Raw genomic sequence first — 21,258 nt, forward strand, 5'->3', positions numbered from 1 at the left:
CCATCTACTTAGACTATATATAATTATCAAAACTCATTAAGCTATTCTCTAAAAATAGATGAATTTTATTGTATATAAATTATACCTCAATAAGTCTAGAGGCAAAAAAAAACTCCCTTTGACCATCTTGCTTTGATACAAGTAAAAAGTTCACCTCTGAAAAAATACAAAAGTATGCAACAATATTGACAGTATGCCTACTATTAAGACACCAGACTAGAGGTTGATGATACAATAAAGCAGGCTGTCTGCCTTAGAGTTCATGGTCCAGGGTTTGGGGGGAAAGGCTGTCAAAAAGCATCTGGCACAGAATAAATGCCTAATAAACATTTGCTAAACAAGTGAATACATATTCATTATCACAGGATAAACATCAACAGTGACACACACACAGTTTTGTGGTTGCATGAGGGAAAGCTGCAGGTAAATGGAGAAGTCAGCTAACAATTAGTAGTACATTTCAGTTAGGAAGGTCCATATACTGACTTACTCCAGGCAAAGCAAAGAAAATAAGAGTTGAAGGCTCTTGGAAAAGTAGTTAGGAATTAGATATTAAAAGGTCTTACATTCTCCAGAAAATTTGAACTTCATCCTATTAATATTAGGAAGGTAAAGGATTTTAGGCCAAAAAATATCCTGACCAGGTATTAGTAACAAAAGAAAGGAAGAAATGGGAAAGGGCCGAAGGGGTGGGTTGTGGACAGAAGACCATTTAAGATGCCATCACAATAATCTTAACTGTTCTTCTAATGACTACTATTTAGTGCCAAAAAATCTATATAAAAAATATAATGAACTAAAGCATATCCTATAAAAATTAATTCAGTAATCTGTCTTATTATTATACAGGAACAAATTGTTGTACCAGCTTTCTTTTTCCTTGGAAAATTTTTAAATCATCCTTCAAAGCCTAAATGAAATGTCATTTATACAATACCTTCTCATTTCTTGTATAAAGAATTCATCGTTACCTTCTCTGGGCTCTCACAGTCATTTGTTTATCACATTAAGCTAGGTAAATATATCTCTCGTACTAAATTGTGAAAATTAAAGGCAAGGACTTTACGATACCGAATAATGACAATTTAGAAATAATACCTATAATTACTTGAATATCTCCTAAGTGCAAATCATTTTATGAAGCACTTTAAGTACATTTCCTCTAATAATCACAGTAACTTTCTCTTCAAGAAAAGGAAAATGGGAATCAGTTAAGTAATTTGCCCAAAGTCACACATGTAATAAATACATGGTGAAGCTTGGTTTCAAATCCAGATTTGTCAGATTCTTCATCACCAGCTTACCACACTTCTTAGCAAACAGTAAGCTCTGCTAGAAAAAGAGATATTAGGTACTTATGGCTGTTACCTAATTTTATTACACGTAGAGAAAAAAGCCTTCTTTCTTATACATAATGTTGAAGAATAATAGCAATATTACACAGTAATGCATTTTCATTTTTTCAGGTGACTTCTACTGCTACCTAAAAGCTATAAGCAAACAGGGTGCAATAATTTAAACAACCAAACCCAAATAATGCTACTTCTTTAAAAAAATCACTTAAAAATTATATGTCTAATGATGCTCTTCTTTGTAAGAGTCTTATTCCAAAAATGCTCCAACTGCATAAGATTTTTTAATATCCTCTTTTGAGATTTTAGAGGCTTTCTTTTATAATTACAATAATGACTCTCACTTGCTGTTTGTAATGTGCTAGGTGACATGGTAAATACAAAGAGCCCCTTCTTCTCAAGGAGATAATACAGATACAAACAAACATAACAAAAGGCAGAATGGATGAATGGCATACAACTCAAAGCGAGGAATGATCCCTGTGAGTGGTTGTGGTGATCAGACACTTCAAAGAAGGTAAAGTGAAAGGAAGGACAGGGGCTTTCCAGGGACTAACACAGAATAAGGAAAAGCCACTGTCAAAAATGAGTATGGGAGAAAGTTTATTCTGGAGAAGAGCAGTCTGAGACTGGAGGGGAAAAGACCAATTGAGAGTACAGAGGTAGTATGGGATAGGGATTGAAGAGACTCATCCTCTGGAGAAAATGAAGTTTCTGTACATATAAAACTCAAGCCTGTAACAAGAATTCACACTGGGAAGAAGTAGTGGTTAGGCCATTCAATGGGAGATATCTAAGGCAGTGAGTGAGGGAGGGGTACATATGAAGTAGAGAAAAAGGAAAAGTGAGCTACCAAACCCTAAGAGTGGCAATGGAAGCTTTCAGTTCCACATGAGGCTAACCATGAGTAAGATTGTGTGTCCTGACAATGAAGTGCAGGGTTGGGGCTCACTGGGAATTGGGATAAAGGTAGAAGGGAGTTGGGCTAATTGGGAATGTTTTAGAATAGAATGGATTTGGAGGTTTTATAGGACAAATGAGAAGCCTATGATAAATGGGAGAGGGAAGAGTAGAATGACCCTTGGCTTAGGAAAACAAAATATTTTCCGATTTGATCCCCTATAAACTAAGGGCAGAATTAAGGCCGCATTTGGGGAGCCATACATTTGTCAAAGAACAAGAGATATTCCACACAGAAGTACACTTGGGAAAGGATGGCTGGGGCCTGGTTTAGAGGAAATGGATTATAGGTGTAGTCCACTGTAGTAGGTGGGAGGCAGAGAGGCAGAATGCAGAAGGTGTTGTCTCAGGAAGCCATGATGCAGATCAAGAGAACTTCACAAGCTTAAGATACTTGCAACAGTGAATTTTTTTCCAGCTGGTATTCCACATTCACACAAATGATGCCCTGAAAGAGTATTTGGATGGTAGTAAAGTGAATTCTGGAAAGATGATAATGTTTGGTTTATTTAGGTTCTTTTTAGATGCCAATGAGTCAAAGGAAGGTAAAAACAAAACAAAACAAAACACGAAATAATTAGAAATACAGAGTTAGATCTCAGGAAAACTAAGGAATGAAATTGGAAGATTCAAAGTTGAAAGGTAAAAGTGACAGTGGTTACATTACGAAGAAAGGAAATGTAAGGAGGAGAGAAGAGCTGAAGGAAGAAAAGGCAATGAATAGGAGTAGGCAAAAAGGAAGAAGAAAAATAGTGGTAACGGTTAAACACAAGCTGAGGAGAACAGTTTCAAAAGTGAGTGACAACAATGACTCTAAAGAAGTCATAGAGTAGTAAGTGAAAAAAAAGTGAATAAATAGGGGGATCAGTACTTGACAGATAATCTTTAAAGGGGCAGTGTTAGTTGGTAGGTGAGGATGATACTCAAATTAAAAGGTAAAGAAATGAATCACAAATATACTAGTTAACAAATACTTTTTACAAATGTTCATGGTAATAAGAAGACAAGAGATAAGGAAAGTAGGCAGTAAGGACAAGTCTCCCTCATCTTAAAAAAAATACCTGAAATCATCTGTAAGCAGAAGGAACCAGGTAGATAGAAGATGAAGTTGCAAATTAACTGAATGAACTTGTGGAAGAACTAGAGGAGATAAGGAGCAGGGTTAACTTTGGAGAAGTAAAACATGTTTGATTTCTGAGATTAATGCCTGGATAAATGTAACAGGAAAAAAATTTGAGGCTGAAAAGATTAATTAAAAGGATGACCTCCAACTATGTGTAGGCCATGTTAATAACTAAGAGAAGCCAAAATAAAATCTTTAGAGTACAAAAAAATGTTTAATCAGATACTGTAGGTAAGAATAAAGAAGTATTTAAAAATAAAAAGATAGGACCCAATTCAAGTTAAAGACCATGAGTCAGAGTTGATTGAATCAAGCACTATTTGGGGGTCTAGAATTGAGCATAAAGTTCAGAAGAAGAAGATGGTCAAGTCTTTGGCCTTTATGCCAGGTAAGCATGACTAAATGTGTAAAGGATTCTAGAACAAAAACAAAGCAGCAATCAAAACAGATGACCCTGACGGTGAGGATGGCTATAGTTAGATAGGTGTTGCTGGACTGGAAAAAGAACTTAAAGCCCAGAAAGTTATTGGGAAATGGGAATTCAAAAGAAATGAACAGTATATATGACAAGATTAAAATAGTACTGTGGTAAGAAAGGGGGTACAACAAGTTTAAAGGTGATGTAAAGCAATGGCACTAAAGAAGTCAAGTTACCATAATGTCAGGCTAGTCATCAAGGGGGTTAAAAAACTGTGAGAGAGGTGCTGGAGCCATCAAGAAACATGGGAGAGTCCTTGAAAGGAGTATCTGATAATGACCAGAAAGTAACACAGAGGTCATGTTGTGATCTATAAGAAAATCACTTTTATTAATCATATTCTGACTTCTGAAAAAATGGAAACTCACTTTGAATAATCAACCTAACTGGCTTATATCTGAACAACTTTTGACTATTTTTAAAATTTTTATTTATTTATTTTTTAAATGTTTTATTCTCATAATCTGTCGTTACTATTTTCTTCTTCTTTTTTTTTTTTGCCGTGCCACGTGGCATATGGGATCTTAGTTCCCTGACCAGGGATGGAACCCACACTCCCTGCACTGGAAGCGCAGAGTCTTAACCACTGGACTGCCAGGGAAGTCCCAATTTTTGACTATTTTTTAAAAAATAAAAATCCATCCTGAAGGATGCCCCAACTAATGAGATACAAATGAAGATAACATAGGCTATGAAGGCTCTCTCTGCATAGAATACTCTAATTATCTAAGTTGAATGAATTAAAGAAAAATAATTCCAACAATGGCATCATGACTGAAATAGTCTCTCATTTCACTGAATGAATGCAAGGAGACATGGTTTGATGGATGGACAGACAGATGGATTACAGAGAAAAAGAGAGAGAGAGAAACAGACTCAATGAAGTTTCTAACATCACTGAAAACCCTGGAATCTCTCAAAGTGACTGCTTTGAAGAGAATAACACTCATGAGATTACATGTATTTGTTTCACAAATATACTTAAAACATTTACTTTTCTGTCTTTGGAATTAACCATGTTTGAAAGTTCTATAGGAAAAAAAATTCCCATAGAAAAACTATTTTCCCTAACAAACCTATCCTAATTTCATTAGTCTAACTGTTCTTAAAATTCGAGTTTCCAGGAACTTCATGAATTACTATGCAGAAAAATAGTACCAGGAATCATCTCAGAAGTTTTCTTAGAAGAGAGAAACTGACTTCTAATAGGATAACTGTTTTCAAAAACAAACTTGCTGAACTGTAATTTTAATTGGTAATTATAGATGTTTAACTCATCTTACCTCATCATATGATTCACATAGGCTTTGCTACAGCTAGTGTTGTATCTGCAAAAACTACAGTGGACATATGTAGGAAAATGGTTTGCAAAATCTTTTATTTCAGAACAACACTCAATGCACTTGTGAACTCCCCGACGACACCTTATAGAGATATAAAGAAAATGATAAAAATATATTTTAAAACAAAAATAATAAGGGACTGCCTTATTAATTTTCTGTTAATTAAAGCTAAGGTGTTTAAATTAACATCTTCAAACAGAGACTTATTATTTGAAAAATCTGCTATGGAACAGCAGCTAGAATAAGTATAAAAAATCTAATATCAGCTAATGTTTCTTACTGGAAAAAAGGGATTAATCAATTGGTTAAATTAACCAATTCAAACAACACAAGATATAAGCACAACATAAAACACCAGTGTAATAAATGAATATTATAGAAAAACAGTAATTTAAGTACTGTTCAACTGTTGTAAAAAATATTTTTTATTATTTGCTTGGCCTTAAGTGACAGTGTATAAATGTACAAGAGAGTTGTGTAATAGGGTAAATTTATATTAAATAAAGTTTTTATACTTAAGATTAAATTAGTATTGTGTATCAAGAATAAAAGATTACCTTAAATTCCTCAATGCTGTATTGACTTTACTTTTTTTATTGCTACTAGCCAATGTGCTTTGTTTCTTTTGCATATTAGATATTTTTGATTTGTATTTAGATTTACTTCCATTAGGCTTACTTGCATTAGGTTTACTTGCAATGGATTTAGTTATATTAGGTTTACTTGTGTTAGATTTTGTGGGATTTTTAGCAGTTATATTTTTAGTCCTTGGAGGTGAGAGCTGAAGTGTAGAAGTGCTTGCACTAATGGTAGGTGTAGTTGAAGATCCTGATTGAAGAGGGCCAACTGAAGCTCGAATAGTAACCTACAAAAATGAAGATAATATTTGCTTTAGAAAATTAATCACTGCATTACTGTTAAAATATCACTGCATAACAAAAAGTTAAACATCAAGTTTTTGGAAAGGGCAAGTATAAACTGTAACTGCTAAGTCTTCCATTTATTCTAAATGTTCATATCAATTAAATGAAATTAAACTTGATATTTACTCACTTGTAATCTTACATTTTTGTACTGATATCAGTTATATGTTAAGAGTTATTAATGGATAATTAGGAGTTAAAGCAAATTATATGAATATTAAAAGAGCACATTCCATAGCTATTTCTATGCTCTGATATAACTAAAAATTCACAAACACAGAGGTCAAAATTTAAATCTCAAAGCCTAGAAAGGACTGTGTTACCCTTCGACAACTATAAAACAAACAGATCTACAGTAAGTGTGACTTCTTTCCAGGGGCTAATTGGGCAGGATTTATGTTTACAAAGGTTATGTGAGGGGTTATATCAATTCACTATATTGCATGGCAAGTTTAATAATACTTAGAATTTCCTTAAAGGAAACTAATACAAGACTGAACATTTGGTATTAAGAAATTATATTTGCTGGTTGACAATGAAGAACACAACTGCTCCAACTTTCTCATTAATCATTTGACTATACACCCCCCCATGTATTTGAGGAACAGCCTATGAGGAAGTACCATGAAAAACATGTGCTTTAGTATCATACAAAGGCATTGGACTAGGAATCAAAAGACCTGAGGTTAAAGCTAATACCACTCCTTTCTAGCCATGTGACCTTGAATCAGTAACATCTTCTCTAAGTTTCTTTATCTATAATAAGGGACAATACTTCCCTCGTCTACCTCACTGGCTTACTATATGGATTAAATAATAGAATATATGAATAAACATAACAAAAGTCTAATTCTAAGGTGCTATAAAAACATTTAGTATCATTATTATTATTATTATTATTATTATTAAGGGAAAATATGAGAGAGGACTGCACTGCTTACATTAGTGTTCTGCATGTCTAGTCCCAGCATGGAATGAATGGATTGCAGGGAAGGATGCTGGATAGCTTCTCTTGCTCTAGGTCTTCAGAGCATGGCTTTATATTGTTTTAGTTAATTCAAATAACAGACATACCCACATTCAAAGGTAAGAACCCAAAGCCAAATATAAATGTTTTGGGGATTATTTCACTTTGGATTATCCATGCCTCTGTTTCCCTCCACTGGAGCAAATATTCAAGAGCTGACTGTGTATAAAGAAGTCAGAAAAAACAGAGGTATATAAGGCAAAAAGGGAAAAGTAAATTACAATCATCAGTATGCAGTCAGACATGTGTTTGCTCACTTAAAACATAATGCTATCCAGCAGCAGAACTTGCTTCTCTGAGAGTAGACTCAGTAATAACAATTTCAATAAACATCTGAGAACCTACAGCATTCAAGGCACTATACCAGATGCTGAGGACACAAAGATAAATAAAACATGATTCCTGATCTCAAGCATCTTACAGTTTAACAGATAAAAATGACATATACACTGCCAACTGGAATAGCTCCAAAATAGCCTATGTAACATTGACATAACCCATTAACCCTGGAACAGTTAATCTAGCTATACTTTTTACAAAGGAATACCACTCTAGAGTTGCACGCACTACTGACCAAAAAGCAATGGTTAGAAGTTTTATTCCTAAACACAGGAATGGTAAAACCTAAAATTAAAGTCTTAATTAAATCAGAAATCATTTTTAAAGTATTATATTCATAAATAAAACCAGGCAGGAGTTAATGTCTATTATCATACAAAATGTCAGAATACAGCATATTTGAACTCACTTTTGTTCCTGGAGGCAATCCTTCTAGTTGTTTAGGTTTTATAAATGTCCGATGATGCTGAGTCTTGTGATCCATTTTCTCTTTGCATGTTAAAAACTGTAGTCTGCATTTTGTACAACGATGTATTCCTTTTTTCTATTTAGAAAACAGAAAAAGTGAAGAAAAATAATTTCTACAACCACAAATATTGTGTCCTGAAACTGCTCTGATTTAATTTTAATGATACTAATTTTAAAACTAGTATTTTACACCTCTTATCATATATAATAGCAAAATATTATTTTATTTTTTAAAACATTCTTTGCATTAGTATTTAGGTTTCAAAAATGTCTGTTACTATCCAGAAATTGAACATGAAAGTTGCATCAACAGATTCTAATGAAAGTTCTCTCAATAGTGCTATGAAAGCTCTTTTACTTATAATTTTAAAGTACTTAGACACATGATACTGTGAAAATGAACTATACTACATTTTTATCCTATAAAATTCTTTTTAATTTTTGCTATTTCTAGTTGGTTGACAAGTTGGAAAAATAAATTCAAATAGCCAAACACAGATTTCAAAGAAAGTTGTTATAGCAATGGCTGTATAAAGCAGTGTTGTCTAATAAAACTGTCTTCAATGATGAAAATGTTCTAGAGCTGCACTGCCCAATACAGTATCAACTAGACATATGTGGTTAATGAGCACCTGAAATGTGCCAAGTGCAACTGAGCAAACAAATTTTAAATTTTATTTAATTTTAATTAATTTAAGTTTAAATAGCCACATACGGCTAGTGGCTACAACATTGGACAGTGTGGATATGGAAGCATAAATAAAAACAACTATTCCCAATCTACTTACTGGCTGAGACCCCTTGACTAAGTCTCTCCTCAAACTTAATTCTGTTATTATTCCACAGATGGGAAACAGGACCCAAGAAAAATCCAAATCACTTTCCCATAGCTATTCAGTGACAATTGCCAGACACCTAATCCAGTGTTCTTTCTACTACACAATATCAACTACAATATTGATATTTATGCTCTCATTAATTTAAAAATTATATATGTATATGCAAACATATATATAAACTGAAACAACATATAAATACAAAAGAATGTTTTCTCTAAAGCTACAATCTGCCAGATACATCACTATTTCTATTTAAATACAATCAATCATTTATAAAATTCGAACAGATAATACACTGGGAAGTACCTAGCACAGTACTGGCACATAGCAGGCATTTCATAAATAAAAGTTCTTTACAAAGTTCAAAGCAATATATAAATATAGTATGTTTGTATTGTATTTTAGGTGCATCTTAAGACTATTTTAGAAGTGTGATGCATTCTTGGAGGTACAGGCAACTTAAATTCACTCATATTTGCTCAAAGAAGAGGAAGAAAAAGAGAAAACGTGGACAAGAAACAGATACCAAGTCAAGAGGACAGAAAAAGAGTTCTCCAGAATCCATTACCCAGAAATATTTTCTCTATCTATAATCCCTCCCGAGGTTACCTTTTCATTTCACAGCTTTAAGTATCATCTATCCAACTACCTACTTGATATCACTACTTGATGTCTAATATGCATCTCAAACCAACATGGACAAAACTGAATTCTGGATTTCTTCCCTACCTCCCTGCCCCCCAAAATATGTTCTTTCCTCAGTCTTCACCATATGACAGTATATGAAAATTCCACTCTTGCAGCTGCTTAGGACAAAAAACTTGGTCACTCTCTCTCACATCCCATATCCAACCCGTTAATAAAAGGTGTCAGCTCTACCTTCAAAAACTGTCATAATATTTCCACTTATTACCTTCAACCACTGCTACAATACTTGTCCAAGACACTCAACTTGACTAATAATAACCTCCTATGTTCTCCCTTTCATGTTCTTTCTTCCCTATGATCTATTCTCCCCACAGCTGCCAATGATCTTAAAACATGGCAGATCTTTCACATGCTTAAAATGCTGATGGTTTTCCAAAGTCCTGATTCTGGTTTACAATGCTCTATATGAATCGGCCTGCATTCTATTGCTACAACCTTATTTCCTACTACTTTTCCTCTTATTACTTTACTCTGCTCCAGCCACAACTGGCCTCTGTGATGTTCTTTGAGTGCCCCAGGTACACGCTCACTTCACTCCCGATATAATGTTACTTCTCCCAGATTTCCTCACAGCTTACTCCTTTATTTCTTTCAGAGAGGCCCGTTTTTGGCCACTATATGTACAAGACAGCAACCACTCCACTCCTCCACTCCCAACATCTCCCCAATCCTAGGTACTCCTTATCCTCCACATTTTCCTTCTACAGTACTTATTTCCACCTAGTACACATATACCTTCAAATATAAGCACACATATATTTATTATTTTTCTCCACTATAATCCAAATTCCAGAGGACACAAACTTTGCTTTGTTCACTGCTATGTAATACCTAAAACAGTCTCTGGCACCAGTAAGGCACTCAATAAATATTTGTTATATAAATGGAGGCAGAAAGCAAGAGACTGACAGAAAGTGCATATGAGCAGCAGGTACAATTTAACTAGTTCAAAATGTCTGCCATTCCATTCAATGAAAATACATCCAGAATCCTGAGACAGAATACATTAATCTACTATTCCCTTAGTTGGACATGTCTTGTACATTTCTCTTGTGTATGTATGCATTTAAATGTGCAAAAGGTGATAAAGACACAGTACATTTTTTAATAACATGATGTTCAACCAAAGAAGTAGTGATCTATTCCAAGGGTAGAGAAATAATTGTCTGTGTTGAATTTTGGATAAGCATGCTACACTGTTTAGGGTAATACTGACTATATGTAATTTCTGACCTTAGACCTAATAATACCAAAATAAAATCTGACTCTGTGGTAGAACAATGAAAGGCTGGGCTCAGAAATCAAATTTTAACTCTGGTTTTTATTAGGTAATGTGACATGGAGCAACTTACTTTCTCCAAAACTTTGTTTCCTCATCTCTAAGGGTGATTGTGAGGATTCAACAAGATAATATGCATGTAAAGCACCTGTTGCTGTCATAAGGTAAATGACTGCATATGTTAACTACTTACTGTTTTTATTAAAGATCTAACGGACATATTTAACACATCCAAAATCACTTTCATTATTTCTTAAAAGTCGTAACAACTAGAATGTTAGCTCTAAAATCACCCAAGACCTAACAATACATTGTCTTAAACAAAAGTTACAACCAAAGTCTTCTAAAACAATAAAATGAGCCATAGAGTCAACAATTCTTATTATCTCATATTGCTCTAATAATGTTATCGCGATTACAAGTTTTTGCTCAGCTATAATTTCCCAGTCTTTTGTAAATAATCATACAAATTGTAAATTTCTTGAAGGATGCATGATGATCCTTCTTTTGATAGATTTTCCCCTCTTAACTGCTGCCTACCTCCTAGGTGCTCCAAATAAACAAAAAAGAAAACTGGACAGGCATGGCAACTGAAGACATAAAACTCAGGGTATAAAAACTGATTACAAATCACATAGCTGGGGAGGAGCTTCAAGATGGCAGACGAGTAAGACGTGGAGATCACCTTCCTCCCCACAAATACATCAGAAATACATCTACATGTGGAACAACTCCAAAAGAACACCTACTGAACGCTGGCAGAAGACCTCAGAGCCCCCAAAAGGCAAGAAAGTCCCCACGTACCTGGGCAGGGCAAGAGAATAAAGAATAAACAGAGACAAAAGAATAGGGACGGGACCTGCACCAGTGGGAGGGAGCTGTGAAGGAGGAAAGGTTTCCACACACTAGGAAGCCCCTTTGCGGGCGGAGACTGCGGGTGGCAGAGGGGGGAAAGCTTCGGAGCCACGGAGGAGAGTGCAGAGACGGGGGTGCGGAGGGCAAAGCGGAGAGATTCCCGCACAGAGGACCGGTGCCGACCAGCACTCACCAGCCGGAGAGGCTTGTCTGCTCACCCGCTGGGACGGGCGGGGGTTGGGAGCTGAGGCTCCGGCTTCAGTTTGATCCCAGGGAGAGGACTGGGGTTGGCGGCGTGAACACAGCCTGAAGGGGCTAGTGTGCCACAGCTAGCCAGGAGGGAGTCCGGGAAAAAGTCTGCACCTGCCTAAGAGGCAAGAGACTTTTTCTTGCCTCTTTGTTTCCTGGTGCGCCAGGAGAGGGGATTAAGAGCGCTGCTTAAAGGAGCTCCAGAGACGGGCGCAAGCCGCGGCTATCAGCGTGGACCCCAGAGACGGGCATGAGACGCTAAGGCTGCTGCTGTCGCCACCAAGAAGCCTGTGTGCAATCACAGGTCACTCTCCACACCTCCCCTCCTGGGAGCCTGTGCAGCCCGCCACTGCCAGGGTCCCATGATCCAGAGACAACTTCCCCGGGAGAACGCACGGCGCGCCTCAGGCTGGTGCAACATCACACTGGCCTCTACCGCCGCAGGCCTGCCCCGAACTCCACACCCCTCCCTTGCCCCAGCCTGAGTGAGCCAGAGCCCCCCAATCAGCTGCTCCTTTAACCCTGTCCTGTCTGAGCGAAGAACACACGCCCACAGGCAACCTACATGCAGAGGCGGGGCCAAATCCAAAGCTGAAGCCCAGCAGCTGTGCAGACAAAGAAGAGAAAGGGAAATCTCTCCCAGCAGCCTCAGGAGCAGCATATTAAATCTCCACAATCAACCTGATGTACCCTGCATCTGTGGAATACCTGAGTAGACAACCAATCATCCCAAATTGAGGAGGTGGACTTTGGGAGCAACGATATATTTTTTTCCCCTTTTTCTCTTTATGTGAGTGTGTATGCATATGCTTCTGTGTGTGATTTTGTCTATATAGCTTTGCTTTAACCATTTGTCCTAGGGTTCTGTCTGTTTTGTTTGCTTGTTTTCAGTATAGTTTTCAGTGTTTGTTATTGGTGGATTTGTTTTTTGGTTTGGTTGTTCTCTTCTTTCTTCCTTTATTTTTTAATTACTTGCAAAATTTTATTTAATAATTACCTTTTGCTTTTATTTTAATAACTGTTTTATTTTATTTTATCTTTTTCTTTCTTTCTTTCCTTTTTCTTTCTTTCTTTCCTTTTTCTTCCCTTTTATTCTGAGTCGTGTGGATGACAAGCTCTTGGTGCTCCAGCCACGTGTCAGGGCTGTGCCTCTGACAGGGGTAGAGCCAAGTTCAGGACATTGGTCCAACAGAGACCTCCCAGCTCCACGTAATATCAAATGGCGAAAATCTCCCAGAGATCTCTATCTCAACGCCAGGACCCAGCTCCACTCAACGACCAGCAACCTACAGTGTTGGACACCATATGCCAAACACTAGCAAGACAGGAACACAACCCCACCCATTAGCAGAGAGGCTGCCTAAAATCATAATAAGGTCACAGACACCCCAAAACACACCACCAGACGTGGACCTGCCCACCAGAAAGACAAGATCCAGCCTCATCCAGCAGAACATAGGCACTAGTTCCCTCCACCAGGAAGCCTACACAACCCACTGAACCAACCTTAGCCACTGGGGACAGACAACAAAAACAACGGAAACTATGAACCTGCAGCCTGTGAAAAGGAAACACCAAACACAGTAAGGTAAGCAAAATGAGAAGACAAAGAAACACACAGCACATGAAAGAGCGAGGTAAAAACCCACCAGACCTAACAAATGAAGAGGAAATAGGCAGTCTACCTGAAAAAGAATTCAGAATAATGATAGTAAAGATGATCCAAAATCTTGGAAATAGAATGCAGAAAATACAAAAAACGCTTAACACGGACCTAGAAGAACTAAAGAGCAAACAAACAACCATGAACAACACAATAAATGAAATTAAGAATTCTCTAGAATGGATCAATAGCAGAATAACTGAGGCATAAGAAAGGATAAATGACCTGGAATATAAAATAGTGGAAAAAACTACTGCAGAGCAGAATAAAGAAAAAAGAATGAAAAGAATTGAGGACAGTTTCAGAGACCTTTGGGACAATATTAAAAGCACCAACATTCGAATTATAGGGGTCCCAGAAGAAGAAGAGAAAAAGAAAGGAACTGAGAAAATATTTGAAGAGATTATAGTTGAAAACTTCCCTAATATGGGTAAAGAAATAGTTAATCAAGTCCAGGAAGCACAGGGAGTCCCATACAGGATAAATCTAAGGAGAAACACGGCAAGACACATATTAATCAAACTATCAAAAATTAAATACAGAGAAAAAATATTAAAAGCAGCGAGTGAAAAACAACAAATAACATACAAGGGAATCCCAATAAGGTTAACAGCTGATCTTGCAGCAGAAACTCTGCAAGCCAGAAGGGAGTGGCTGGACATATTTAAACTGACGAAAGGGAAAAACCTACAACAAAGATTACTCTATCCAGCAAGGATCTCATTCAGATTTGACAGAGAAACTGAAACCTTTACAGACAAGTAAAAGCTAAGAGAATTCAGCACAACCGAACCAGCTTTACAACAAATGCTAAAGGAACTTCTCTAGGGAGGAAACACAAGAGAAGGAAAAGACCTACAATAACAAACCCAAAACAATTAAGAAAATGGGAATAGGAACATATATATCAATAATTACCTTAAATGTAAATGGATTAAATGCTCCAACCAAAAGACAGAGATGGGCTGAATGGATACAAAAACAAGACCCGTATATATGCTGTCTACAAGAGACCCACTTGAGACCTAGGAACACATACAGACTGAAAGTGAGAGGATGGAAAAAGATATTCCATGCAAATGGAAATCAAAAGAAAGCTGGAGTAGCAATTCTCATATCTGACAAAATAGACTTTAAAACAAAGACTATTACAAGAGACAAAGAAGGACACTACATAATGATCAAGGGATCAATCCAAGAAGAAAATATAACAATTGTAAGTATTTATGCACCCAGCATAGAAGCATCTCAATACATAAGGCAAATGCTAACAGCCATAAGAGGGGAAATCAACAGTAACACAATCATAGTAGGGGACTTTAACACCCCACTTTCACCAATGGACAGATCACCCAAAATGAAAATAAACAAGGAAACACAGCTTTAAATGATACATTAAACAAGATGGACTTCATTGATATTTATAGGATATTCCATCCAAAAACAACAGAATACACTTTCTTCTCAAGTGCTCATGGAACATTCTCCAGGATAGATCATATCTTGGGTCACAAGTCAACCCTTGGTAAATTTAAGAAAATTGAAATCGTATCAAGTATCTCATCTGACCACAACGCTATGAGACTATGTATCAATTACAGGAAAAGATCTGTAAAAAATAGAAACACATGGATGCTAAACAATACACTACTTAATAACCAAGAAATCACTGAAGAAACCAAAGAGGAAATCAAAAAATATCTAGAAACAAATGACAATGAAAACACGATGACCCAAAACCTATAGGATGCAGCAAAAGCAGTTCTAAGAGGGAAGTTGATAGCAGTACAATCTTACCTTAAGAAACAAGAGGGCCTCCCTGGTGGCGCAGTGGTTGAGAGTCCACCTGCTGATGCAGGGGATGCGGGTTCGTGCCCCGGTCTGGGAGGATCCCATATGCCGCGGAGCGGCTGGGCCCGTGAGCCGTGGCCGCTGAGCCTGCGCGTCCGGAGCCTGTGCTCCGCAACGGGAGAGGCCACAACAGTGAGAGGCCCGCGTACCACAAAAAAAAAAAAAAAAGAAACAAGAAACATCTCAAATAAACAACCCAACCTTACACCTAAAGCAATTAGAGAAAGTAGAACAAAAAAACCCCAAAGTTACCAGAAGGAAAGAAATCATAAAGATCTGATCAGAAATAAATGAAAAAGAAATGAAGGAAATGATAGCAAAGATCAATAAAACTAAAAGCTGGTTCTTTGAAAAGATAAACAAAATTGATTCACCATTAGCCAGACTCATCAAGAAAAAAAGGGAGAAGACTCAAATCAGTAGAACTAAAAACGATAGAGGGGAAGTAACAACTGACACTGCAGAAATACAAAGGATCATGAGAGATTACTACAAGCAACTCTTTGACAATAAAATGGACAACCTGGAAAAAATGGACAAATTCTTAGAAATGCACAACCTTCTGAGACTGAACCAGGAAGAAATAGAAAATATGAACAGACCAATCACAAGCACTGAAATTGAAACTGTGATTAAAAATCTTCCAACAAACAAAAGCCCAGGACCAGATGGCTTCACAGGCGAATTCTATCAAACATTTAGAGAAGAGCTAAGACCTATTCTTCTCAAACTCTTCCAAAATATAGCAGAGGGAGGAACTCTCTCAAACTCATTCTACGAGGCCACCATCACCCTGATACCAAAACCAGACAAAGATGTCACAAAGAAAGAAAACTACAGGCCAATATCACTGATGAACATAGATGCAAAAATCCTCAACAAAATACTAGCAAACAGAATCTAACAGCACATTAAAAGGATCATACACCATGATCAAGTGGGGTTTATCCCAGGAATGCAAGGATTCTTCAATATACGCAAATCAATTAATGTGATATACCATATTTACAAATTAAAGGAGGAAAACCATATGATCATCTCAATAGATGCAGAGAAAGCTTTCAACGCCCATTTATGATAAAAAAAAACCTGCAGAAAGTAGGCATAGAGGGAACTTACCTCAACATAATAAAGGCCATATATGACAAACCCACAGCCAACCTCGTCCTCAATGGTGAAAAACTGAAACCATTTCCACGAAGATCAAGAACAAGACAAGGTTGCCCACTCTCACCACTCTTATTCAATATAGTTTTGGAAGTCTTAGAAACAGCAATCAAAGAAGAAAAAGAAATAAAAGGAATCCAAATCGGAAATGAAGAAGTAAAGCTGTCACTGTTTGCAGATGACATGATACTATATATAGAGAATCCTAAAGATGCCACCAGAAAACTACTAGAGCAAATCAGTGAATTTGGTACAGTAGCAGGATACAAAATTAATGCACAGAAATCTCTTGCATTCCTATACACTAATGATGAAAAATCTGAAAGTGAAATTAAGAAAACACTTCCATTTACCACTGCAACAAAAAGAATAAAATACCCAGGAATAAACCTCCCTAAGGAGACAAAAGACCTGTATGCAGAAAATTATAAGACAATGATGAAAGAAATTAAAGATGATACAAATAGATGGAGAGATATACCATGCTCCTGGATTGGAAGAATCAATATTGTGAAAATGACTCTACTACCCAAAGCAATCTACAGATTCAATGCAATCCCTATCAAACTACCACTGGCATTTTTCACAGAACTAGAACAAAAAATTTCACAATTTGTATGGAAACACAAAAGACCCCGAATAGCCAAAGCAATCTTGAGAAAGAAAAACAGAGCTGGAGGAACCAGGCTCCCAGACTTCAGACTATACTACAAAGCTACAGTAATCAAGACAGTACGGTACTGGCACAAAAACAGAAATACAGATGAATGGAACAGGATAGAAAGCCCAGAGATAAACCCATGCACCTGTGGTCACCTTATCTTTGATAAAGGAGGCAAGAATATACAATGGAGAAAAGACAGCCTCTTCAATTAGTGGTGCTGGGAAAACTGGACAGCTACATGTAAAAGAATGAAATTAGAACACTCCCTAACACCATATACAAAATTAAACTGAAAATGGATTAAAGACCTAAATGCAAGGCCAGACACTATCAAACTCTTAGAGGATAACATAGGCAGAACACTCCATGACATAAATCACAGCAAGATCCTTTTTGACCCATCTCCTAGAGAAATGGAAATAAAAACAAAAATAAACAAGTGGGACCTAATGAAACTTAAAAGCTTTGGAACTTTTTCCAAAGGCAAAGGAAACCATAAAGAAGACGAAAAGACAACCCTCAGAATGGGAGAAAATATTTGCAAAAGAAGCAACTGACAAAGGATTATCTCCAAAATTTACAAGCATCTCATGCAGCTCAATATCAAAAAAAGAAACAACCCAATCCAAAAATGGGCAGAAGACCTAAATAGACATTTCTCCAAAGATGATATACAGATTGCCAACAAACACATGAAAGGATGCTCAACATCATTAATGATTAGAGAAATGCAAATCAAAACTACAATGTGATATCATCTCACACCAGTCAGAATGGCCATCATCAAAAAATCTAGAAACAATAAATGCTGGAGAGGGTGTGGAGAAAAGGGAACCCTCTTGCACTGTTGGTGGGAATTTAAATTGATACAGCCACTATGGAGAACAGTATGGAGGTTCCTTTAAAAACTAAACATAGAACTACCATACGACCCAGCAATCCCACTACTGGGCATATACCCTGAGAAAACCATAATTCAACAAGAGTCGTGTACCACAATGTTCACTGCAGCTCTATTTACAACAGCCAGGACATGGAATCAACCTAAGTGTCCATCGACAGATGAATGGATAAAGAAGATGTGGCACATATATACAATGGAATGTTACTCAGCGATAAAAAGAAACAAAATTGAGTTATTTGTAGGGAGGTGGATGGACCTAGAGTCTGTCATACAGAGTGAAGTAAGTCAGAAAGAGAAAAACAAATACCGTATGGTAACACATATATATGGAATCTAAAAAAAAAAAAAATGGTCATGAAGAACCTAGGGGCAAGACGGGAATAACAACACAGACCTACTATAGAATGGACTTGAGGACACAGGGAAGGGGAAGGGGAAGCTGGGACAAAGTGAGAGAGTGGTAGTGTATATATGTCCATATATACACTACCAAATGTAAAATAGATAGCTAGTGGGAAGCAGTCGCATAGCACAGGGAGATCAGCTTGGTGCTTTGTGACCAGCTAGAAGGGTGGGATAGGGAGGGTGGGAGGGAGGGAGATGCAAGAGGGAAGAGATATGGGGAGATATGTATATGTATAACTGATTCACTTTGTTATAAAGCAGAAACTGACACACCATTGTAAAGCAATTATACTCCAATAAAAACGTTAAAAAAAAAATCACATAGCCCATACAGTTGGCCCACACATCTCTGTCATAATTATCATTCTTCCTACATCTATATCTCACTCTGGAGCTTAATATAGCATATGGGGAAAATGATGTTAAAAGCCCAATAATGAAATAAAACTACTGTTTTATACTTTATTCTCCCTTTGAAAATTAAAAACCAAAGAAGAAATACAGAGTACCAAGAATAGTGTTTCTCAAACTCTGTTCCTCAAGAAATGTTAATAGATACTGAGCAAATAAAGGGTTCAATAGCCAAATAAGTCTGGGGAATACATATAATATCCTTACTTAGAGATTTACAATGTTCATTAGCATATTAAAATTTCTGAGGAATCCTGTTTTAAAAAAGAAACAATGATTTAATTTTGTAAATCTAGGCCTTTAACAAATTCATTTACCAGTAGCAATTGGTGGGGCTGAGGGGACATGTATTAACAACTGATGGAACAGTGCCAGGGAAACCCAGAATCGAAGGATCTTGCCAGAACTCCTCAAGGATAGGTAGCAACCCAGTCACAACATAGGTGATCCCAAATTTATTTTGAAATTCTACTTTTATGATCTTTCCCAATGAAGAACCACAAGCCGATTTCATGATTATCTAATGACTAGAATGGAAAGCAAAGTGAGCACCAATGCTGAATAAACTGACATGCCAGTTTAATCAATAACAAGAAAATGTAGTGAGCTAATTAGTGAGGTGGCAAAACTTGATTACATGATCATATTGAATAAATCCACTGACTTCTGGTTTTGGCAAAGGTGCTGTTACTGTTCTTTCAAGCACTTAAGAACAGGGTCAGTGTTGCCTTAAACTTTTCAGCCCAAACAAAGGATGACTTAACTCCTTCAGGAAAAGAACCAGTAAGTATAACATCAGAGTTCAAGAGATGGGTATAAGCACTAATACTGGGTCCCAAAAATTATGTAGCAGGACTAAATACAGTTCTTTGCCAGAGTTCATATATCAAGCAGTAAGTGTCACTACTGTTTCCTCTATCCCTGGCAACTATAAAAGACCACTCCTGGTCAATGATGCCAACATGTCTTATAATATGGGAGCTAAAAGTGCAAACAAAGTTTGAAGAGAAAGAGGAAAACACGATTATGAGTCATCAATCTTCTTCATCAGTTCAAACTCATCTTTTCCCCTGCTCCTGATAATTACCTTTCCCAGAAGGTAATTCTTAGCCTCGAAATATCCGATCTTTTGGATATTCTTCCACTCATCTTCTCTTTTTTCCTTCAATCCAAGGTTTCCTATTTCTAGCTATCTTTCAGAATTTTCATGTAGGAACCACATCATCACCAGAAAGGAAGCAAGGAAAAGAAGTGGAAGTTTCACAGGTAATTCAGCATAAATTGCAAATTAATCATGTCATTTGGAACAATGCTGCTTCCCTTGCAGAACAAATCTAACCAATGTTCTAAGTCATAATCTATCTTTTCTCTAAAACAACATTAAAGGAATAAAAACTGGCAAATCTCACCTGATGCTTCATGTAATGATGCATATAGGGTGTTGCAATTTTAATAACTTTGAGGCAAAACGGACATAGCAAGTTCTTAGTGTTTTCATGGGATGTTCTAAAATGAGTTTCTACATCAGAAAATGATGATGATCTATAATTGCAAACCTACAAAAAAAAGAGATTTAGTTTAACTTGAAAACTTATAATGATATTCAATTTCAAAGTAAGAATGATAGGTCACTTGTTCAGAAGAATATTTTGTACTATTAATTCAGCCCTGATGCCTACACAACCAAGAATTCCATTAATGCAAACATCGAAAGATAATCTTTGAGACAGAAGAGTCATTACCTTTCAAAGCTTAAGGATACTTCCCAAAATATAACTAGATTCCCTTATTTTTATCAGATATTTTTATCTGTCACCCCCAATCTTGACTTGAGTTTTCAAACTCTGACACCTCTGGTACTATAAAGTTCTTCTGCTATATAAAATAGCATCTTCCTTTAGATTATAAATGGCCTCCAGGCTATGGAAGTGACAATTTATTTTTATCTTACTTTCTCATTCCTCCAAATCTGGAAAAATACGAGTCCCAAAGCATTTGGTAGGGTTCTCTGAAGTAAAAGCATTTTATATTTCCCTTGTATGACTACATCTTCCCTACAGGGTAAGATAAGTTCATGTTTGTCTTTCTGCCACAGGGCTTTTCTTTGTCTAGTACAGGAGTGAGCAAACAATGGCCTATGGGCCTATTCCAACTGTCTGCTGACCCTACATAACAATGTATGATTTATGCCAAGGGACTTCCTACTAATAAATTATTTACAGAAGATACTTTAATTTTAGCAACCAATTT

At 36.6% G+C, this 21,258-nt stretch overlaps 1 protein-coding gene across 1 annotated transcript in view; it reads right to left on the minus strand.

The window, feature by feature from the left end:
- ZNF280D (zinc finger protein 280D) overlaps window positions 1–21,258 on the minus strand; it is a gene marked incomplete at its 3' end in the record, with an annotated part of 96,455 nt that overhangs the window by 42,351 nt on the left and 32,846 nt on the right. Inside the window, exons 10-13 of the mRNA XM_079699870.1 lie at window positions 20,418–20,564; window positions 7,955–8,089; window positions 5,814–6,121; window positions 5,197–5,337 (exon numbers count right to left, since the gene is read on the minus strand). Coding sequence (XP_079555996.1) covers window positions 5,197–5,337; window positions 5,814–6,121; window positions 7,955–8,089; window positions 20,418–20,564 — 731 coding nt within the window. The remainder of the gene's footprint in view (window positions 1–5,196; window positions 5,338–5,813; window positions 6,122–7,954; window positions 8,090–20,417; window positions 20,565–21,258) is intronic.

This window comes from Hyperoodon ampullatus, assembly GCF_949752795.1.
Source record: "Hyperoodon ampullatus genome assembly, chromosome: 3".
Lineage (NCBI taxonomy): Eukaryota > Metazoa > Chordata > Mammalia > Artiodactyla > Ziphiidae > Hyperoodon > Hyperoodon ampullatus.